The 21,674-nt window shown below is 45.9% G+C and overlaps 8 protein-coding genes across 10 annotated transcripts; 4 read left to right on the forward strand and 4 right to left on the reverse strand.

Moving 5' to 3' along the window:
- The first annotated feature begins 1,232 nt into the window (after positions 1-1,232).
- Positions 1,233-2,830, forward strand: BDBG_01792 (small nucleolar ribonucleoprotein SNU13). Its single transcript, XM_002627075.2, has 3 exons — positions 1,233-1,453; positions 1,531-1,677; positions 1,767-2,830. The coding sequence occupies exons 1-3, from the start codon at positions 1,432-1,434 to the stop codon at positions 1,976-1,978; spliced, it is 381 nt and encodes a 126-aa protein (XP_002627121.1). The 5' UTR covers positions 1,233-1,431; the 3' UTR covers positions 1,979-2,830.
- BDBG_01793 (Ca2+ transporting ATPase, sarcoplasmic/endoplasmic reticulum) lies at positions 2,241-7,095 on the reverse strand. The gene is made up of 4 exons (XM_002627076.2): positions 6,377-7,095; positions 6,045-6,202; positions 3,613-5,931; positions 2,241-3,533 (listed from the first exon to the last, which is right to left on the reverse strand). The coding sequence occupies exons 1-4, from the start codon at positions 6,492-6,494 to the stop codon at positions 3,090-3,092; spliced, it is 3,039 nt and encodes a 1,012-aa protein (XP_002627122.1). The 5' UTR covers positions 6,495-7,095; the 3' UTR covers positions 2,241-3,089.
- Positions 7,096-7,703: 608 nt separating this feature from the next.
- BDBG_01794 (serine/threonine protein kinase) lies at positions 7,704-10,779 on the forward strand. Its single transcript, XM_031720491.1, has 5 exons — positions 7,704-7,727; positions 7,817-7,926; positions 7,988-9,023; positions 9,083-9,157; positions 9,246-10,779. Exons 3-5 carry the CDS (start codon positions 8,178-8,180, stop codon positions 10,665-10,667), a joined length of 2,343 nt encoding a protein of 780 aa, XP_031576699.1. The 5' UTR covers positions 7,704-7,727; positions 7,817-7,926; positions 7,988-8,177; the 3' UTR covers positions 10,668-10,779.
- Positions 10,780-11,314: 535 nt separating this feature from the next.
- Positions 11,315-14,912, reverse strand: BDBG_01795 (14-3-3 family protein). Its single transcript, XM_002627078.2, has 8 exons — positions 14,579-14,912; positions 14,412-14,419; positions 14,262-14,308; positions 14,134-14,153; positions 14,037-14,048; positions 13,685-13,959; positions 13,479-13,566; positions 11,315-13,404 (listed from the first exon to the last, which is right to left on the reverse strand). Exons 1-8 carry the CDS (start codon positions 14,588-14,590, stop codon positions 13,000-13,002), a joined length of 867 nt encoding a protein of 288 aa, XP_002627124.1. The 5' UTR covers positions 14,591-14,912; the 3' UTR covers positions 11,315-12,999.
- Positions 14,913-15,994: 1,082 nt separating this feature from the next.
- Positions 15,995-16,643, reverse strand: BDBG_01796 (uncharacterized protein). The gene has a single exon (XM_031720492.1). The coding sequence runs from the start codon at positions 16,600-16,602 to the stop codon at positions 16,300-16,302; it is 303 nt and encodes a 100-aa protein (XP_031576700.1). The 5' UTR covers positions 16,603-16,643; the 3' UTR covers positions 15,995-16,299.
- Positions 16,644-16,680: 37 nt separating this feature from the next.
- Positions 16,681-18,000, forward strand: BDBG_01797 (uncharacterized protein). Its single transcript, XM_002627080.2, has 2 exons — positions 16,681-17,254; positions 17,327-18,000. The coding sequence occupies exons 1-2, from the start codon at positions 17,085-17,087 to the stop codon at positions 17,706-17,708; spliced, it is 552 nt and encodes a 183-aa protein (XP_002627126.2). The 5' UTR covers positions 16,681-17,084; the 3' UTR covers positions 17,709-18,000.
- On the reverse strand, positions 16,700-19,870 carry BDBG_01798 (translation initiation factor 3 subunit J). Its single transcript, XM_002627081.2, has 3 exons — positions 19,668-19,870; positions 19,345-19,439; positions 16,700-19,263 (listed from the first exon to the last, which is right to left on the reverse strand). The coding sequence occupies exons 1-3, from the start codon at positions 19,684-19,686 to the stop codon at positions 18,532-18,534; spliced, it is 846 nt and encodes a 281-aa protein (XP_002627127.1). The 5' UTR covers positions 19,687-19,870; the 3' UTR covers positions 16,700-18,531.
- A 96-nt stretch (positions 19,871-19,966) lies between these two features.
- Positions 19,967-21,265, forward strand: BDBG_01799. 3 transcript variants are annotated; one of them, XM_031720493.1, is made up of 4 exons: positions 20,002-20,135; positions 20,215-20,489; positions 20,546-20,701; positions 20,762-21,239. In XM_031720493.1, coding segments are annotated over exons 1-4 (756 nt in total). In that variant the 5' UTR covers positions 20,002-20,134; the 3' UTR covers positions 21,086-21,239. The 3 variants fall into 3 exon arrangements, with proteins under 3 accessions (XP_031576702.1, XP_031576701.1, XP_031576703.1); XM_031720495.1 differs by having other exon boundaries at positions 20,002-20,125; XM_031720494.1 differs by having other exon boundaries at positions 19,967-20,489; positions 20,762-21,265.
- The last annotated feature ends 409 nt before the right edge of the window (positions 21,266-21,674 follow it).

Here is a 21,674-nt window from a genome sequence, read left to right on the forward strand (position 1 = left end):
ATATAGATGTGTAGAGGCCACAGTAGTGATAGAGTAGTTGAAAAGCTTATATTAAAATATACAGTGAGTTCAGAAATCTCAGATTTCTGTCAGAGTAGAGATGTACACACTCTAGAGAATAATGTAATATTTCTCTCAGAGAGTGAGATCAGATCAGTCTCAGTATAAATATATGAGATTATATCAGTCTGTTAAAGCTTAACTGATTCAAACTTATAATCAGATTAAGTGATTTAAATTATAATATAATAAAACTGAAGCAGTGACTAGTCAGCAGCATTATATAGAGATAGTTATTTAAGAAACTGTATAAATAAGCTTGACTATCTTGCTTAAATAGTGAGCTTATAGATTACAGAGTTATTATAAGAATATCACAGATATAATACTTCATATACTAAGAAGATTGTATAAGATATGCAGTAACTCTTATATATATTCTTAACAGAGAAAAAACAAATCACTGACTTCTTTGATAAGAAGTCAGTATTTAGCTATTCTATATAGACAATGAATGAATACTCTTCTCTTATTTCATGAGTGAGAATAGCTGAAGTAATATCTCAGCAGCATCTTATTATTAAGAAAGAGTAATCTGCTGATCTCATATAGAAGCAGAGTTCTTATATTCATCAATCAGATCTTTCTATGATATATTCAAATGATGTCATAGAGTGGTTGGAAACCGGTTCATATGAGATGAAATCATCCGCATGGAAGCAATGGGCCGTGTGGAACCGCAACAGAGCCTTGGCGCGGCCGGGAGCGTGACATCTATATATTTAAGTAATTAATAATTGATTGAAAATCAGTTGATAATCAATTCAGTATTATTATTAAATTCAAGAATAATTTCAGTATTAAATTGATTTTAAATTGATTTTAAATTGATTTTAAATTGATTTTAAATTGATTTTAAATTGATTTTAAATTGATTGTAGAATTGATGGTAAATAATTGAGTGATTTCAAATTACAAGAAAAGATGTATTGAGTGAGGTCAGGTAGTGGCACGGGCCACATTTGCGAGGTCAGCTTACATAATGAGGTCAAGTGGCGCACTTAGCGAGGTCAAGTTTTCTGTATACACATGTGTTGTGGTTGGGTACAATTTCTCAGCCTCAAAACTCCAAAACCCTGGCACGGTCAAAATAAGCTTTTAAGGTTTCCGCTAATACCCATCCGTTGGTTCTCGGATAAATAGTCACCCCGACACGAAATCCAACTGCTTGGAACATTTTTTTTTATCCCAACGAGCGAGTTTCTTTTTGCTGTCGCAACCTCACTTCGAGAAATTCCGCATACACACATAGGGCGAGCCACCCCACCGCACAAGAACCACTGGCCGTGAACCCTTCCAATAAATAACTCATCTACGCATCAACCCATAATCTTTTCCTTTCTCCGCAGAAGGACATCACCACCCGTCATCATGTCAGACCAGACCAACGCAGGTAAGAAATTCTGGAGGCGACTTTCCCGATTAATTTCTCGGAATAAGCAGCTAACATCTATTCGCAAATCCCGCCAGCCTGGCCGCTCGCCGACCAAGCGATGACCCAGACAATTCTGGATCTTGTCCAGCAAGCCTCGCACTACCGCCAGCTGAAGAAGGGGGCCAACGAGGCCACCAAGACCCTGAACCGCGGCACCTCCGAGATTGTGATTCTCGCTGCAGGTAAAGAACTAACATCCCCGTCCCACCGCTTCCCATCTTTTCAATTGCCTCCATCCCAGCTAACCATCCCGTTTGCCTGCTGCATATAGATACCACCCCACTGGCGATCCTCCTCCACCTCCCGCTCCTCGCTGAGGATAAGAACGTGCCCTACGTGTACGTGCCCAGCAAGATGGCCCTGGGCCGCGCATGCGGTGTCAGCCGTGCCGTCATCGCGGCTAGCATCACCACCAACGAAGCCAGCGATCTGAATACTCAGATTCAGACGCTGAAGACGAACGTTGAGAGGTTGATGATATAGGCTTCTAGATGGACGGATTGGGTGGATATTCTGGATTTTGGATTTTGCGGAGGCAATCACTGGCCCGGGAGGGGGTTGGCATGACCATTGGGCTGTTCTTACTGACTACTGGATATTTGAACCGGTGGGGAATCGGACAGTGCCAGTGGCGGGGATTGTGTATAACCAGCTATCCTCTACAGAGCCAAACGGGGAAACCTCCCACAAGTAAATAGGGTGAAAATTTAGATTTAAAAAACTGAAAAATGCTATCTCATTTAAACTCTTACCCAACTCCTAATCCCTCCATGTTTTGTAATGTTTTACGTTTCATACATGTTTGATTTTCTATATTGGTTAATCTCCACAAGCCATGATCAGTAGGACAGTTGAAGAGACTGGGAAACAGAAAAGAATGAAACAAAATATACAGACACAAGAACAAACTAAACAAGCTTCATTGACTGACACGATATGGCGGCGTGCAGAAGAAGAGCATGTCTAATCATTTGATCCCCGTACTTGGTTCCATTACACCTGTGGGAAAGCTGTACAAAGCTGAAGGACATGAATGAATCTGAGCGATGATAAAACCTAGATATATAACTGAGAAGAGAATCAAAAAATTGTAGCACTAATGAGAGAAAACAAAGCACTGAAAAACAAGATATGTAATGTATGTACATAACAACTATCATTTTTCTCTTTCCGCCATCTCTCTGATGTGTTGCTTTTATCTATCTATATGTACTCTATATTTAACATGGTGGTGGCCCGCGATAGGCTAGTTAGAATATAAAGCCGATGAGAAAAGAAAAGCATATGTCAAACAAGAAAACGAAAGGAAAATCATAAAAAACACAATAAATAGCCACACCAACCTATCCCGAATGAAACAGACCAAATAGATTTAAAAAGAAAATAAATAGAAATAGAAATAGAGAACATGGGGGAAAACTTTATAAAAAAACAGAACGTGCATGTGTATCTATCTCTCTTTGGTTTTTTTTTAATGTTTCTTTCTTTCTTTCTTTCTATCCGCTTTTCACCTCCGTCTCCACAAACACAAGGGGAATAAAAAATATACACTAGACGGTCAATTAGCACTATCATCACGCCCTTCATTTCTCCCTTAAGCAGCCTTGCCCTTCGCCGCACCATTCTGATACTGGGCCGACGACGAAACATCCACAACATCCGTACGCCTATCATACAGACTCCGATCCAAGAACTTCAACACCTCATCAATAACCACCACCGGCGAGGAGATAGCCAACACAGCCATCCACTCCTGCCTATCCAGGGGTAGGATAGAGAACAACCCTTGCAAGAAGGGAATGTAGAGGATAGCGAAGTGGAGCGACATGGAGAGCGTGACGGCGTAGACGAGCATCATGTTATTCCATAGGGGGAAAGTGAGGAGGGACTCGGAAGCGGAGAGGGAGTTAATGGCGTTGAGCATTTCGATGACGACGAGGATGGAGAGGGAGATTGTCGAGGCTGATTTGGACATGTCGTTTGTGAACATTTCGCAGCCGATGGTGGGGAATTGGGTGGAGCATTTGTGGAAGTGAGTCTGTCGTTTTTGTTGTTAGTAAATGGGATATACAAACAAATAGAGGATAGGGGGAGGGTGTGTAAGAGGAACAACTTACCAGTTGCCAAAACGTAATCTGCGGCCCTGCAGGATTATACATGAACCACCACGCATACCCAAAAACTGTTGCAAAGCCCACATAAAAGCCCACAACCATGTACCTGAAAAACAACCAACCCCCGACAAGCGCCTCCCCGCGCTTCCGCGGCGGCCTTTTCATCACATCATGATCGGGCGGGTTAAACGACAACGCCGTCGCAGGCAATCCATCTGTAACCAAATTTACCCACAACAGTTGCACGGGGATCAACGCCTCCGGCATTCCCAGTGCGGCCGTCAGGAAAATTGACACGACCTCTCCAATATTCGACGAGATGAGGTAGCGGATGAACTGCTGTGTGTTGCTGTAGATGGACCTCCCTTCCTCCACCGCAACCTCGATGGTGGCGAAGTTATCGTCTGCCAGGACCATGTCGGCTGCGAGCTTGGCCACGTCCGTGCCCGTGCCCATCGCGATGCCGATATCAGATTTCTTCAGGGCAGGCGCGTCGTTGACGCCGTCGCCTGTCATGGCCACGACGTGACCCTGTGCCTGCAGGAGATCCACCAATTTAGATTTATGCGTGGGCTCTGTGCGCGAGAAGAGCGAGGCGTTCATGGCCGCTTCGACCTGTTCCGCATCGCTAAGAGCGTCGAATTCTTTGCCTGTGTACGATTTGCCGTGGAGGTTTTGCTCGTGCGGGCCGAAGATGCCGATCTGGCGACAGATGGCTTCAGCGGTGTTTCTGTTGTCGCCGGTGATGACGACGACGCGGATGCCGGCTTCGCGGCACTTGCGGATTGAGGAAGCAACTTCTGGGCGGGGCGGGTCGAGCATGCCGACGAGGCCGATCAGGGTCATGTTCTGCTCCAGCTGGGAGTATTCTTTGGTTGTTTGTGCCGTGCGGAGGAGACGGGTTGGGGCGACGTTGTCGATGGAGGCCATGGCGATGACGCGGAGGCCGCGGTTGCCAAAGTCCACGACTTCCTGGGAGATCAGCTGGGTGTGTTTCTTTGTCAATGCCACCTTTTGGCCGTTGGCGCCGAGGATGGCGTGTGAGCAGCGTTCCAGGATCGATTCAGGGGCGCCCTTGACGAGGAGTTTCTGTCGGTTACCCTCGCCGGCCAACACGGACATGCTCTTGCGGTCGCGGGAGAATTCATATGTGCATTGTAAGGGGAGGCGATCTTCGTAGTATTTGCTGGCCACGTGCAGTCTTTCAGGAGCTGGTAGTTGCCTAATCTTCTTGTTCAGCGCTGCGTCGTCCGTTCCAATCTTCTCAACGAGCACGCGCAAGGCGCCTTCGGTAGGTTCCCCGATGCTGGAATACGCGCCTGTCTTTGGGTCATAAGATAACGAGGACTCGTTGCATAGCGCCAGAACCTCCGCCATCTGCAGCACGGTGGAGGAAGAAACGGCCAAATCCTCCATCTCCTTGCCATTCTTCCTTAAGCTGCCCTTCGGCGCGAATGTGGTTCCCTCAACATTTATCTCCTCCAGTCCATTCCCATCCTCGTTGAGATACACAATCCTCTCCACACTCATTTGATTTGTCGTCAGCGTGCCTGTTTTGTCCGAGCAGATCACACTGCAGCTGCCCAAGGTCTCCACAGATGGCAACGACCTAACCACAGCGTTCTTGGCCGCCATCTTCCTCGTCCCCAGCGCCAAGCACGTCGTAATAACCACAGCCAACCCTTCTGGAATAGCCGCAACGCCCAACGAAACCGCGATTTTCAAATAATAGATCGCGCCCTTAGCCCAACTGCCATGCGACGGGTCATTGAAATGCTCAATGTTGATCAGCCAAACAAGCACACAGATCACCGTGATGACCTTCGCCAACAAATCGCCAAAGTCGTTCAGCTTCTTCTTCAGCGGCGTCGGCTCCGAGATCTGCGCCGTGATGCTCTCGTGGATATCGCCAATGGCCGTCGCGGCGCCCGTTAGTGCCACAACCGCGGTCGCATGGCCCGTGACCACCGTCGTGCCGGAGAAGAGCATATTGACCTGATCCTGCTTCACGGCGGCCGCGTCGTTGACAGCCATGGTGCACTTTGAAACACTCTCGCTCTCGCCGGTCAGGATCGCCTGGTCGACACGGAAGCTGTTGCTGTGTATGGAGAGCAGACGGCAATCAGCGGGGATGCGGTCGCCAACGGAGATAGTCACGATGTCACCGGGAACCAGCTCCTCCGCCTTGATGCGCTGCACCTGCCCGTCGCGGATGACTTTTGCTTCATTTGCCGAGTATTCTTGTAGAGCGGCGATGGCCTTTTCGGCACTGCTTTCTTGCGAGACGCCGACGATGGCGTTGAGGATTAGGATGGCGAGGATCTAGTAGTATAAAGCAAAGCAAAAGGTTTTGACCTGTTAGCCAGCCGTACGCGAAAAAACGCAACAAAATATTCGAATAGAAGTAGAAGAGACAATAATAAATTAAGACATACCACCACCGGATCCACAAAGGCTGTCCAATCATCCCCACCCTCAAACAGGGCCAGCACAAACGACACAACGGCAGACCCAAGCAGAATCAGCACAAGTTGATCCTTAAACTGCTCCAGCACGAGTTCCCACAAGGGCGTTGGCGGATCTTCGGGGAGAGCTGTTTTTATCATCAAAGATCGAAAATTAGCTTTCGCGCACACATGTTGACTCCACTTCACAATATATATAACTATCTCACAATCTTATATACCACCGTATGCGCCTTTGCGCAGAAAAGAGGAGATGGATTGTAGGAAGTAGTAAATTAAAGAAAGGAGACGACCAGACATACCATTACTCCCATAGGCCTTCCTAGCCGTCACGACCTGCTGGCTCGACAACCCAGCCTCTGCGGTGACGTTGAAGTGGGCAAGGACATCATCCGTCGAGAAGAGATAGGAGCGCTCCATGAGCGTGGTGTCTTATCTTATTTTTCTGTATTTTGTTTCTTGTAGCTCTCCTCTTTTGCTTCAAGAAAAAAAGAGGATTCCCTCCACACCCAAGTCTCCCAATCTCCCAATCACCTAATCACCTAAAATATCCCGCGTTCCCTCTTTCCAATGCTCTTTGACTTTCGGTACACGGTACAGGATAAGTATGCAATAATATGTGTCCTTTTGGGTTCCTGTGCTTGGGCGCAGGTTGGGCGCAGGGCCAAAAGCAAGAGAGAGCTGGGCCGAATATAAGAACCAGTAGGAGTTAGGTAGTAGTTATTATAGTTAACTGTGACGTTTTGCGCCGGGATTCCCTTTTGGAGGCGTTTTGGATAAAATACCCGTGGTAAATAAAGGAAAAAATAGAAAGAAATAAAAAAAAAAAAGGAAAAACGAAAAAGAAGCCGTATGCCACAAACAAAAGAGAGGGGGGGGAGAGTGTCTTTTTTTTGTCTTTATTCCGCCTTTTCGTATATGAAGAAAGGAATTTGAAAAGAATGAATCGAGGATTGAGGATTGATATTTAGTTAACTAGGCCCAAAGGTTGTATGTAATATTTAAGGGTAAAGAAAGGTGTCCACTTCGGCATGTAAATATTTAGTTAAATAGTTAAATATTTATCGTATCGCCACCGCGCGGCGGGATAAATACAACAGCCGCCAAACAGAATAATAATATAGAGTAAAATAAAAATAAGAAAGAAATTTAAAGACGTGATGTGATATTCTTTTACTCTGTAGCGATATTAATTATTAATAACTGTTAAATAATGCATCTTTTGTATCAGTTGACGGACTAAATACCATAGACTCAGAGATTGAGACTGAAGCATCACACTCATGTTTTTTCTGTTTTTTCTGTATATATGTATATATCTCTATATCTTTCACTGTGTCACATAATCAGTGACTTTAAACTGCAGAAAATATTTACTTGTCAATTGATCTATTCATAACTACGCTGCGTACACAGCAGAGGAGTTAACTATAACTAAGGTAATAGTTCTGTATAGACCATCATTGATTCCCTACTACACTACTAGCATGTGCTCTTCATTTCCTCATTTGCTGCGACCCTTCAAGTTAGTTATTATTATTGTAGCAACTACTTACTTGTACAGACAAGGAGATGATTGAATATGGAATCCAATTTCTAAGCATCTAAACACCGAAACCAATGTCTGACGGGAGAATCTCGCCAACCTGGAAAGTAAACGCAAACGCAGCAGCACTCTTACTAGTATTTAGTTCTTTCAGACAGCACAGCTGACGATCCGCTCTGAATTAATAATTAACTAGATAGATGCCTGCCGAGAAAATTCTCACGATGCCCGCCGAGAGCAAGCCTTACCACCCCTTCGGCTGGTGTTCACATCCCCAGCCCAAGTATCCTCCTCAAAACGAGGATGGTATGTACATGTACATTACATTACTACATGTCAAGTTCTGACTTTGGACAACCATGAAAAGGAGCCTGTGTTGACCCCTCCCCCTAGTTACTACTACTACCTACGAGGTCATCGTTCCGTCACAACCACCAACTGGAATTCTATCCATCAGACTCCACCCCGCTGGTCGCCTGGCGATACCAGAGCCGTGCGAAGGATCGCGTTACCAACCAGTAGTAGCGGGGAATAACCCATGGCTGGCTTATGCGATCATGGAATATGAACAGTTCCAGATATCCGCTGAATCGCAATATTGCTACAATAGCCGAATCGGGTGGTCCAACCCGAGAACAGGGTACCGCGCGTCGGATGGGAGGTACATGTACAAGTTTGATGTTTCGACTACCTCTTCCGAGCTGGCTGTGCGCATGTTTGCCAGGCGCTCTGATGCTGAAGCGGGACTCCAGACTGTCTCCTTGGGGTCTGTCATGGTGAACCCGTTCACGGAAAACCGGCCTCGCGATAGGCATGGTTACGAGCCCATACCTGTGCAGGGTGGCACGGGGAAAGTGCCGATCGATATTTCCTATCTCGAGAAGAAGGTACCGCCGTTGGGCGACACGGAGGTTTGGTGCGTCTACGGCGAGATGGGCTCGAGTGATCTGGTCTATGTAGAGAAGCTAGACACCGACAGAAGCTACGGCATGAAGACCATTCCCATAGTCGTAGACGTTACCCACGAGTCCAAGCTCACTCATCGCGTCGAACACCCGTTCATCGCTCCGCTCAAATTCGCTTTCAAGTCGTCCAAGGGACTGAGCCTCCTTTCACCGTTGGCTAGCGGAGGGCCGCTTTCTCATCACCTCCAGCGGGTGCGGCGGTTCGATGTTGGCCTAGCTAGATTTTATGCTGCGGAGCTCCTCTGTGTACTGGAATATCTGCACGACAACCATATTATTCTCGCACATCTGAATATGGAGGATATCTTCTTGGATTCACCTGGACACCTCAGCCTATGCAATCCTAGTCTTTTCAGTCTGGAGGTCAAGGACGGTGATACAGTTGTGCCAGGAACATCAGGCGTACCCAGCCCCCTGAGCTTGTCAGGCAACAACCAAGTCGGTTTCCCAGACGGCGGATTGGTGGGGCTTTTGGGGCATCTTTTCTCTACGAAAAGGTTGACCGGATTTACCCTCCCATTTCTACGGTCGGGATGGCCAATAAGCGACGACTCAAGATAAGTAGAGACCCGGTACGTCCTGAGGGGACTCCCACCGATAGCCAAGGACATTTTGATCAAGCTGCTCGAAAAAAATCCACTGAACCGCTTGGGGGCAAAGAATGGGACCTCTGAAATAAAAGACCACCCGTTCTTCAAAGGCACCAATTGGCACGATCTCCTCCAGCGGAAATATACAACTCCTTTCAAGCCCCATGACGCGGCAACAGACTTCTGGCCTGGGGCGAAGGAGTACGACTCAGACAGGGGGCGAAAAGTGGAAGAAAAGATAGAAAATGGAAAAGTGTACCAGAGAGTAGTGGGCGCGAGTTGGCCACGATGCGAATGGAATCAAACCGGCTGGGTGAGGGACGGAAGTACAGAGGACAACCCGGACAGGCCTTCATCTCCCACTAGGGAGGACTACGACGATGGATGGGAGTTGTTGTGGGATCCGACGTCGTATCGATTCAACTTTCGAAATCGCTTCACTGATGAAACGTCCCCGGGCCGTCTCTCAGACAAATACTCCCGAACGTACCTGTGGGGTATACCACAGGGGCCTCCAGCTGTCCCACCCGCGGCATCCAATCCAACGTGCAGGCCACCTCCCTTGAGTGAGAGAAAGGCGGCTCTTGCGGCTGCATTGGTAGCCGGATACGGGGTGCGTGTGTTCTCACAGATCCTCAGACATGGGAATGACTTGAGCTTGGACTTCCCGATTCTTTGCTACAACCAACCCTACAGACCCAAAGAAGGCATTCTCAACTCGGTTGAATATTTCCATGAAATCCAGCTGACACCACTGGAGTGGGCGGTAGAGCACGACAGGCTCGATCTTGTCAATCTGTCCCTGGCTCACGGCGCCGATGCGAACTATACCATCGAATCGGCAGAGGGGCCTGCCCTAGTGAAAGCAGTGCGACGAGGCAGCCTGAAACTAGTTGAAGCGCTTGTGCAGAAAACCAACCGCGTCTCTGGAACAAGGGCACTTCTTTTAGCAGTGAAGCAGCAGCACAGCGCCATCGTCAACACGCTGCTTGCCAACGGTGTTCAGTGCGACTTTGAGGAGTCTGACCGGCCGCTTCCCGACCGTCGATTTTTTTCCGATCGCGACACCACTCCTGATCAGCCAACCCCTCTACAAGCAGAACGTTTCGCACCTCCGCTCCTCCTAGCAGTTACATCCGGCAATGCAGATCTGGTGAAGGCACTGCTTGCGCACGGAGCTAATCCCCATGCTCCCTACCATGGCGTCCGTGGGCTCCGTCGCGATCATGACGGCTCCGGTCTCAAGGTAGCGGCTAGCTTTACCTGCGGAAGGGTCATACAGTTGGCCATGGAGTATTGGCAGAATTCCGAGATCGTCCAATTACTCCTCGATGCAGGCGCGGACATCAGTCTTCACCATCCAGTCTGGCCCGTGCCTGTCTGGCCTGTTGGGGGTCATGTATGTGAGCCGGTACCCAGAGCTGTATATCTCGAGGTTACTGCTGGCCTGGAGGCAGCGATGGCAGAAAGAAAGAGGCAAGGGGAGTGCTGAGAAGCGGTATGTAATCTCTTGAGATGTTTTCTTCTCGATCCTTCCACCAATCCTTTCAGATGAAGGAGATTCTGACGTTGATACTCAAGGGTACAAACAAGTTTTTTATGTCATGCAGCAGAAGATGAGGTGGTTGTGGCTGCACCCTCCAAAAAAGGGGATGCCAAGATAGGCTCAATTGAGAAAAACATCATAGAACAAGAACCGAAGACCAAGCCAAAATAGACTGCTAGATATAAGTGTGGACCTGACTCTTCATTTCTGTTACCTGCTTTCTTTTGAACTCATTAACTTATTCTTTCTTCTTCAGCTGCTCTGAGAATTCTGCAGATGACAAGTTGACAACACTGCTCTCAATTGTAATGATTAATAGCAAAAATTTTCACATTGTATTTTTAACTTGAACAGTCTTTGATGAAAACTACTGACTGTTTTTCTTGAATTAGGAAGATATATTATTTTATTTTATATTTATTTTTATACACTTTGAGAAAAGAATTAATCAATCTAAATAAAAAAATATTACAGAATTGAAAATTATTTACAGAAGTTATATTTCTCTCTAGAGAAATCAGAGTCAGAGTCAGACAAAGAAAAGAAAGAGAAATAATTATATTCACAGAAAATATAAAAATAAATTAATATAAAAATATTATAGAATACATTGATGCAAAAAACATGAGATTGTGAATATATATCAATGAATCAAATTGCACAGAATTTAGTATGAGAAAATATTCATTGATACTGTACTCCGTATTTCAGCACTAATAGCTTAATTACACTAATTATACACGACAAGGGGATAGTTATCATACCGTATTTAATACGCATATCATTCCCCTTTCTCTAATAGCTACTGGTATTCCTTTCCATGTTCTATTTACCATATATGGATACCCCTGGAACGAAGTGAGCAAAACGGCACATATCACCCCTTTTCAAATCAAGGGCGAAAAGCTGCTTGGAGGGAGAGAAGGGGGGTGTTGTAGAGATACACACGCCCATTGAGAGCCAAATAACAATACCGTCTGTCGTGCCTGCATCTAGGCTTTTTTTTTATTTTAAGGAGGGAGCGAAAGACGGGAAACACAATCAATCAATCAATCAATCAATCAACCAGCCAATCTCAATCATTGGCCAACAGAGAGAACGAGATTAGAGAAAACAAAGAAAGGGAAAAAAAGAAAACGAAAAAAAGCAACGAGAAGAAATGGAATAAAGTAAAATAAAATAAGATAATACGAGCGAGCTGAGCTACAACTATACACACAAGCAGAACGAAGAGGAAAAATGGAAATATTATGGGGAAACAGGCTCGTAAGAAGGGGCGGGATTTTGTGTGTGTATATAAATATATATATATATATGTGTGTGTGTGTGTGTGTTTAAGTACGAAATCAAAACAGGGGGGGGATTGATTGTATTGAGTTACCGGCAAGCGAAAGGCAAGGCAATGATCAAGGCGAGGAAACGAGTAGGCTGCAACAGAGGAGAGGAAACAGAATTCTTTGACAGGCAGACGAGACGAGACGAGACGAGACGAGAAAAAGAGAGGGGAGGGAGGGGAGGCTGTGTTATCGAAAAAGAGGAAAGAGAGTGGGAAAAACAACAGAAGGCAGAAAGGAGACTAGCCGTGCTGAGAGGTCTTTGTATCTTTCATTTCTCATCATCTTCCCCTCATAGCCCCATTCCCACCCAAGATCAGAGCACTGATAGGAGATTCCTTAAAACGAGCAGCACGTAAAATGATAATGAGAAGGACAGGGGAATAATATGTTGATTGCTTGATTGGAAAATAATTTTTAAGAAAAAGGAAAAAAGACAAAATATTTCCCAGGTTTCCGCGCGTTCTTTCTTGCCCTCCTTTCTTGCTTTCGCAACTCTCCAGTTCAATTGTAGCAAACGCCGCCTGATCGAAAACTAAAATGGATAAAAACAACCCCCTTGAGAATAATTAGAAGGACGTCCATCTTGTCACTTGAGAGGAGAAGGGTTTGGAGCTTTGTCTGTGAAACACCACACCCCCAACCCACGCCCATGCCCACGCCATATATCGATTCGATCCCTTTCATTTGGAAACAAAATAAAAAGGAAAGAAAAGAAAAGTAATCTCCTTTGCTTTCATCGTCTGTGTGGATTTTTTATCTTTTTTTACCTTTTTTTTTACCTTTTTCTTTTTTTTTGGACATATCTGTATAGTTTGGTTTTTCTTTTTAATTTTTGTGTCCACCAGGAATGGCCACCGCCCCAACCCACAGCATGGTTTTATTTTGGCGCAAACCAAGAAATTGTAAGGAGAAGGGAGGGAAGGGGGATTGCCTTGTCATCCTCAAGAAGCACCAGCAGCAGCCTCCTCCTTCTTCGGTTCTTCCGCAGCAGGCACATCAGCAGCAGCCGCGTCAGCCTCGGCGCCCTCAGCACCCTCCGCACCCTCAGCAGGCTTATCCTCCTTGGGCTCACCAGATTGCGCAGGTTCGGGCTCAGCGCCGTCAGATGAGGTCCACAGAGTCAAGTTGTCACGGAGCAACTGCATAATTAGAGTGCTATCGCGGTATGACTCTTCAGACAGGGAGTCGAGTTCAGCAATGGCATCATCGAATGCCTGTTTGGCCAGATGGCAGGCACGGTCTGGGGAGTTGAGGATCTCATAGTAGAAAACGGAGAAGTTGAGGGCGAGACCCAGACGGATGGGGTGGGTGGGCGTCAGCTCGGTTTGGGCAACATCGGTGGCGTTCTGTGTGGTGATGGTTAATCATGTTTGCTAGGCACAGTTCAAAATAAAAACTGGTGTAGCAGGAGGGTATGTACCTTGTATGCCTCGTGGGCGGCAGTCGCAGCAACCTTGCGCTTGTTACCGGAAGCAAACTCAGCGAGATAACGGTGGTAGTCGCCCTTCCTGCAGATTGCGTACGTGGTATTGTGTTAGTATATGGTTCCCCAAAAAAAGAACATGATTCGCCAGGCACGAAATGTAGATCAACACAACTCCAGTATCTGAGAGCCCAAACGCGTACATCTTGTGGTAGAACACCTTGGATTCACCAGATTCGGCTTTGGGAATCAAAGATTGATCCAGAACGTCAAGAACATCCTGACAAACGCGCTCGAGTTCGGCCTCGATCTTTTGGCGGTACTCGCCAATGATAGCAACATGTTTCTCAGAACCCTTCGAGTCCTCTTTCTGCTCGATGGAGGAGATTATGCGCCAGGAAGCACGGCGAGTTCCAACAACGTTTTTGTAGGCAACGGAAAGAAGGTTGCGTTCGTCAACGGTAAGTTCACCACCCAGCTAGTTGGATTGAATTGGTCAGTATAGAAGAAGGGTAAGTGAAGAAGTATGGGGTATATTTGCAGAGATGTACTTACATTGGCAACTTCCTATAAAAGGTGCGATGCGATGCCTGTCAGCGAATGGCGTGCTACAGCCTCAAAGCACAAGAAGATAGATAGAGCACGGACAAACCTTCATATATGTGACCATTTCTACACGATGCGGTTAGAAAGAAGAAAAAAAAAAAAAAAAAAAAAAAAAAAAAAAAAAAAAAAAGACCCAGAACATTATTTTGAAGGGAAGAGGAGCCAGGGACTAACCATCATAACGCTCAGCCTGCTCACAGAGCCTGGCAAGAAACGTTTTGCTATAAAGAAGTGTATCAGTATGAGGTCCTCTTTCCCGCGGCCCCCCCCCCCCCTTTTCAACACATTTCACAAAGCGCACAAGAAGCAGGGTGGGCAAATTACTTATCACGCTGTTTGACACAATGGAGTTAGCATAACGATTCAGAAACACAGGGACAGAGGAAAGGTATAGGAGAGAGGAGGAGAGGAGGAGGAGGAGGAGGAGGAGGAGGAGGCAGCATGTTTTGCGAGGCCGTGGGATGCGCGCCTAATAGGAGGGGTAAACCTACTTCTGAGGTCATGGTGGGAGAACGGCGGGAAAGACGATGGGGAGATTTAGTGGAGGATAGAAGAGTATGGGAGTGGAAAGGCGGAGCAATCGGGAGAGACGTGAGAAAGCAGCGGGACAGACAGCGAGACAGAAGATGAGGAGGAGGACGGGCAAAGCAGACGACGGACGAGGAAGAAGTTTGACGTTGTTGAAGGCAGACGACGAGAGAATGAGGTTGTGATGATGGGCACGCCGCTGACTAAGCTGTTAGTTAGTTACAGATTCAACCTCTTCATGCTTTTACAGTCTTAAAAAGTCACAACAACTCCTCTCACTAAAACACTGCCACACTGGTGATGGTCTTGTTCATACAGGAGGGGTATTTATTATTATAGTTATTATTGTAACAACAAGCTGGATGGATTGAGATTTATGATATGGATGTTATGTACTGCCCTTAACTTATGCATTTTTTGCCATGCTCATCATCTAAATATCTATAGAGTATCTACAGAGTATCTATCATGCATTTCTCCTGATCTTACAGATCTCCTGCAGCCTCAGCCTCACTGCAGCTGTCTTTTTCAGACAACTGGAAATCTCCAGGTTATGAGGATAGAATATCTAACTATCCTCATCAGACACTGGGCACATCCATTCTCTGTTTCCTATGCTTCTTCTAACACAACAAACAACCCTGAATTACATTGATCTTCTCTCATGAATGCAGCCCTTGCCCTAGTTACATAAATAACTATATACCCTGCCTATCTGCCTGACATGTTATGTGCCCTGCATCAGACAGACTTCAAAACATTGCTTCCTGTCCAATCCTTTCATTCCAGCAGATTCCATGCATGTATCTAAAATCTCCTCCTACATATGCACTTTTGCACTAACCCACAATTTACTAAAAATCTAAAAATCTCCCAACAAGGTATCTCTGAGATTAAAATAATATGGATGAACCAACAACGTCCAACACCTGCCTGTATGACGTATATGAAAAACGAGAATAGTAATGGCAGGTATGTGTGGTCAAGCGGAGAAATTAAATTTATTTTCTCAAAAGCAAAAGTTATACTTAACCTTAAAAATAAAAGGATATGAACATATTTCATATGAAATGATCCAACCAGGCACAGTGGTTTATATCGTGGAAAAATAATACCCGTTTATCCTAAAGAATTTATTGCTTTGGCTTCATGGGTAGATTGGTTTCTGAATTTCATGAAAAATTGAAAATTTTATGGCACAATAATAACGCAACATATGCATATATCTCTAATAATCTGGTGTGAAACCCGGCGTGCGATGAGAGCAGGCTGAAGCATAAATACCTAGTATTATTTATTATACTGTTCAGCGGCCTAGTAGTCGACTTGGGGACCCTAGCATCAGCCTGCTTGGGGGAACATAACACTGAGGGTGATATCTCCATCCTTGTGCAGGTAGGTTTGTGGCTTGTCATAGATGCCAGTGATATAAAAGAGCAGTTCAGAATGTTCAATATGGAATTATAGTCATGATAAACTCAGCATTATTCGCATTCATAGTACAGTCATACAAATCTGTTCTACTCTTTAATCATTCAGATAAATAGTTTTGATGCATTTAACCCAAAAATGTCAAAGAAAGATATCGCCTTGAAAAAAAGAGTCAAGGAAAAAGGAAATCAAAAATGCAAGAAAAGAAATCTACGCTCTGAGTTTCATCCGAAATGTAAAAAATGCCCCGTCGTTATGATAAAGGCAGACGTACATCGGTATCCTCAAACAGGGTCGCTGCAGAGGTGAAATATCCCACCCCCGTTTCCGAATGCCCTGCAAACAAAAGGCCGATTAAGTTCGTCCCGCCATCGAATACAAAAGCTGTCTTATTCCCCTTCTCGTCGGATTCAAGGTGTAGATTCCGCAATGCCTGAGATTTTCCAGCGGTAAAATCTATCCGACGGCCAATCTTATACAATGGCGAATCATGAATGTGTTCCTTTGCGGAGGGTTGATCCATAAGATAGTTGACCCGAAAAGACCCTGAATCCATCTTCAACTAAACCAACCGGCGGTCCCTAGAAAGTGGTCTTAGCATTGCAATATTTAATCCAAAAAAAAAAAAAAAAAAAAAAAAAAAAAAAAAAAAAAAGACGCTCAACAGGGCAGGACTAGGTATATTTATATTCCGTAACACCGGCCACCTTGGAAAACATTCAGCTTTCCTATCCATTAACTCAGAAATTGCACTTATCCATCTCCCACCAACTTTCCCGTGATCGTATCCGCGAATACATAAATATTTTAGGTTGGGTGAACAGCCTGTCAACCAACCGACGACGAGCCGGTGAGGCGGCCGATACTGGGGATGCTGACGGCGACGGGGGCGATGGTGAGGGCGATGCAGGTTTAAGTGAATCATTATGTTTCCACGGCTGCCCCTCCCGCTACTCCTCAGCCTCAGAGTAGTTTTCTTCCCAATAATCTGCAAACATCACTTCGTTTGAATCGGGCCCCAGCAAGGAGTTAACCCCGATGCTGAGATTGGTCAGAGCTATGAATCTATTCAATGATCTGATAGAACTGGCAACTCTAAAAGGGCGCCTAGTTTCTACCCCTTCCATAGCAGGTTCACGACTAGCCATTGGGTTGGCAGATGCAGGCCCTGACGACGCTGGAGTGGTATCATCAACTGTCAAGCCACTGTTGGTAGAACATCGGACACATTGAGCCAGGCCGATATCCAGAATACGCAATGTGCACCTGTGTACTTGCAGATGGCAACCCATTATTGCGGGATCTATACAGTCCGAGGATTTACTGGAGCAGACCAAAGCCCCAGCGCTATACCTAAGCTCTCTTAGAGCTTTTGGCGGCGTAAGAATCGGCACGAGGAGCTCCAATGGAATGTTGCAACGGGTGAGGTGGATCTTTGAAACGTTTGAATCAGTAGCTATAGGCATTGACGAGGGTCATCTGGTGGCTGCGAGTAGTCGGCAACACAGGGTCGCCAGACAGTTAAATCCTCAACACTCATCGTCTCCATGGACTAGAGTTGATGGCAGCTTCCGAGAAATTGCAATATGGCATGCTCTGAGGTACGAGTCTGGAGAAACGTGCCGACATGGCGCAGATTCCGCAGACACCTGGTTTGCATAGAGCCATTGATGAGGCGTAGGATGTCCATAACCGTACTTCCAGTTCTATTGGATAGTTTCAAGTTTGAGATTCGGAAAGACCGCTGGGAAAATCGTAGCGGCGGAGTGGTTAAAGCGTTTTTGCTGGAACCTCTTTTCTCGCTCCACGTAAAAATAAATATCAAAAATTGAAAGATTGGTGAAAGGGCCAAAGAGCAAAAGAGCCCCCCCCGACTCTCCCCTGGGGCGCCATGATGAAACCTTTCATCCGACAGAGACAGACTATCTCGCAAGTCTCAATTCCCCTTTAAAACACACAGCACCACAATGAGAGAGTTGTCTGCATTCTAATTCTCTAGGTATGTCATAGCTTGATGAAATAGCAAAGTTAAGACGGAAGAAAATCGCTTCCTCTGCTGTGATCAGACTCAACACGACACTGTTCATGGGAATAGGATAGAAGGTATTAGAGATAAGCCGAAAAGACAGGGGGCACCGTGAAAATGCGATTAACACCGCTGATATTGCTGTATAGCAAGGCTAGGAAAACATTTCTGGTAATAGAGCTGAGGTATAAAATAATAAAAGGCCCTGAGGCTTTCAAGCGACAATTGCGGGGGGTTTTGTTGACACTTCTAAAATTAAAAAGAAAAAAGGAAACATGCAAAAGATATGGATGATAAGGGGGTGTGAAAAATGTATATGGCACGGAGGGGGAAAAGGGGAAAAGGGGATGAGAAGGGGTAATAACTAACAACTCAGGGTAAATGTAGTTTGAAAGCCATCCACCAATTCATCATTTCCACATCTCAGAAATACAGACAAAAAATAAGAAAACTCAAAAATCACATAAAATCATCATCATCCAAATCATCCCCATCATACGCCGTAAGATCCGCCCCGCGCGCGCCTCCAACATCCCGCCCAACAACCACGCTCGTCTTCGTCTTCGCTGCCTTACTCTTCTTTCCCCCTTTCTCGGCCGCCTTCTCCTCCTTCAGCTTCTCATTGCTCACCGCCGTCAACGCACTCGCAATCTTCTTAATGTCCCCACTCGATAGCTCCTTCACGAGCTTCTTCGCAAAATCCTGCGCCCATATTGGATATTGCGGCTTCTTCGACTGCGCCGTTAAAAGCGGGATAAGCACCTCGGTCAGTTCTGCGAACTGCGTCTTGGTTCCCGGCTTGAATAGGGGCATGGCGGAGAGGTCTATGGATTTGGTCGGGTCCGATTTGTCGCCGATGACGACTGCGGCTCTGGGGATTGCGGAGCGGGTGCGCTTCAGGTCGATATCGCCGATGAGGTCTTCGGCGTGGGCGAGGTCTGCATCCTTCTCTGTGCGACGGAGGCGGGCGCGTGCGGCGGCGTCGTCGTCTTCGTCGTCGTCGTCTTCATCGTCGTCGTCGCTGGATCGTTGTTCGCGCCGTCTCTGTTCCTTGCGCTCTTGTATCCGTTGGGCTTTTGATTTCTTCTTGGCAGCCGCTTCGGCTTCGGCTTTTGCTTTCTCTGCAGCGGCTTTGGCGGCCTTTTCACGCTCGACTTCAGAGTCTTCAGCTGCTTCCCAGTCATCGACTACCTAGATATTTCCCAAAAAAAGGGTTTGTTAGACAAAGGTCATGGTTGGCGCGGCGGGGCTCTATCTGAGGAAAAGGCATACATCATCGCTGTCCTCCTCGTCATCGAACTTTCGTCTGTGTGTCGTAGCTGCAATAAGCGGGGGAGAGGAGGGGGGAGTACTCTCCTCCTCATCATCTATATTTAAGTCAAAAAACACAACGTTCCGAAGTTAGCCCCGTGAACCTGCATAGACATGTAATATCTAGCCTAACTAAGCTACATGGCATTGGCATAGGATATTCCCCTAGTCTCCACTTTGCAAAAAATAAAAACATGTAAATATATATGTAATACATAGCAGGGTGCCCTGCCATATATGATCAACAGCGCTCCGTCATCTCTCCTGAAGTTATCTAGACATACCCCACTTTGAAGGCGCCATGGCCTGATAACAACCGCTGGTGTTAGCAAGAGGTTTTCGTGCGTATCGCGAGTTTATCGATAAGAAGGTTTCAGGGCGCTGTGAGCAGCAGCTAACAGCAGTGCGCTCAGGCAGGGAGGTGGATGGCAGTTGTAAATGTGTCGTGTCGTGTGTGATCCTGACGGATTTTTTTTTTATCTTTTCTGCTGCCCAAACTCCAGAATTGCACGTGAATTGGATTGGAGGCTAAACCTGTTCGGGTAAGTAGCGACCAGGCTAGTTGTTCCCATCATCCCATGTCACTATCAAAAAACGAATGGAACGGCTGAGAGTTACCAAGCCAGAGATAACAAATGTCTTACCTGAAGAGGGAAGAACGCCTATTGCAGAGTTCATTGTGACTACAGGGAATGATCACGAAACACTCCATGCACTTAGCCAGCACATCAACACAGCAATTGTAATCCCTAGTACAGCCTGCTATCATCCCTAACTCTGCTTACATTCTTCAAAACTTTCTATCATGCTTTCTGACTTATTGCTACTCAGTGCGGGCTCGAGGCGCCACTCCACCTATAACGCCTACGCCCTTCAAAATGGAGGAAGGGGTAGAGGAAGTGGCCGCCACAATGAATGAGCCAGGAAGCCGAAAAGACCAGCGTCACCTCAAGAAGCTGTGCCTTGAACGGGACGGCCACCGTTGTATGGCCACCGGGATCATTGATATTGATGCCAAGATATCTGAGGCCGATACAGAATACGGGTCGCCTACAGATCTCTGTTATGTTGTCCCATTCTCCTTGGGGAGGTGGGAGAAGTCAAAAGTCTGTCAGCCTGGACGATATATTTTCAAAACGTCTACTAAATACTACCATTTTAGGACCACAAAATTGCACAGATTTGGGCCACATTGAAAAAATTGTTCCCACAGATCCAGCTTGCACCGGAGGACATAAATGACCCAACGAATTTAATGACGCTGTGGTCCCCCGTCCACGCAGCCTTTGGTTCCTTTACGCTGTCGTTCGAGCCGACGGTTGAGCAACCCTCGTATACTTTCCCACTGCTTGACTCTACTAACTGTTTTGTCCATTAGGGAGAGCCAAATCAGTACCAGATACTCCTGCTAAGCAGGCGGCGTAACGTAATACAAGTGCACCTCCCGGCATCACAGGGCGGCCCAGATGGCCCTCGACTCGTTACCTTGGAACGGCATGGTGGTGCCACCATCGAGCTCCCCAGCCCCGCACTTCTCCAGATGCGCTCTACTCTTACGAAAATTTTTCATGCATCGGGAATGGCAGAATATATAGAAGATCTTGTGAGAGACGAAGAAGAGATTGGATGTCTTGCACCAGGCAGCACGACGAACCTTGAGGACTTGGTGTTGTCAAGAATGTTCAGATCTCGCTGTGAGTAAGTAAATTGAAATTTTTTCTTTCCTTTTTTTTTCTTCTTTTTTAACAAGAAATACCAAGGCATGGAAATTTTATGAAGCTATATAATAATGTTATCACTGATCAGCACTTTGAGTTACAATGTATCTGTAATATAATCATTAAATAACTCAGTAAATTTAGTCAGCTAAAAATAACTTAGCTATTGTTAATATGTATTCAATTTCATATTTTATACATATTTGTCGGATTCCCTCTACGGGCCGACCGCTTCCGCCTAAGCGAGGTGTTCGCCGATCGCTTGGCGAACGCCTATGTAGGCTACTGGGGCAAAAGAGCTCAGTCACCACCAGCGCACTGCTGGTAGAAGGGCCGATCAACCCGGGACCCCCAACATATCTTTGCACTAATGTGATCAATCATCTAATACTTGTTTTCACTTAACACTCACCTTTGTAAATCAATTACAATCAACTTTAAATGTTAATATCTTAATAAATATAATCTATAAGATATTTAATTTTTATATGAAAATAATTTATTTATAAATATAGACTGTGTATTTTATTTTAAAATAGTATTTTAAAAAGCTTAATAAATTAATAATTATAT

Source organism: Blastomyces gilchristii (assembly GCF_000003855.2).
Source record: "Blastomyces gilchristii SLH14081 genomic scaffold supercont1.3, whole genome shotgun sequence".
NCBI classification, from domain to species: domain Eukaryota; kingdom Fungi; phylum Ascomycota; class Eurotiomycetes; order Onygenales; family Ajellomycetaceae; genus Blastomyces; species Blastomyces gilchristii.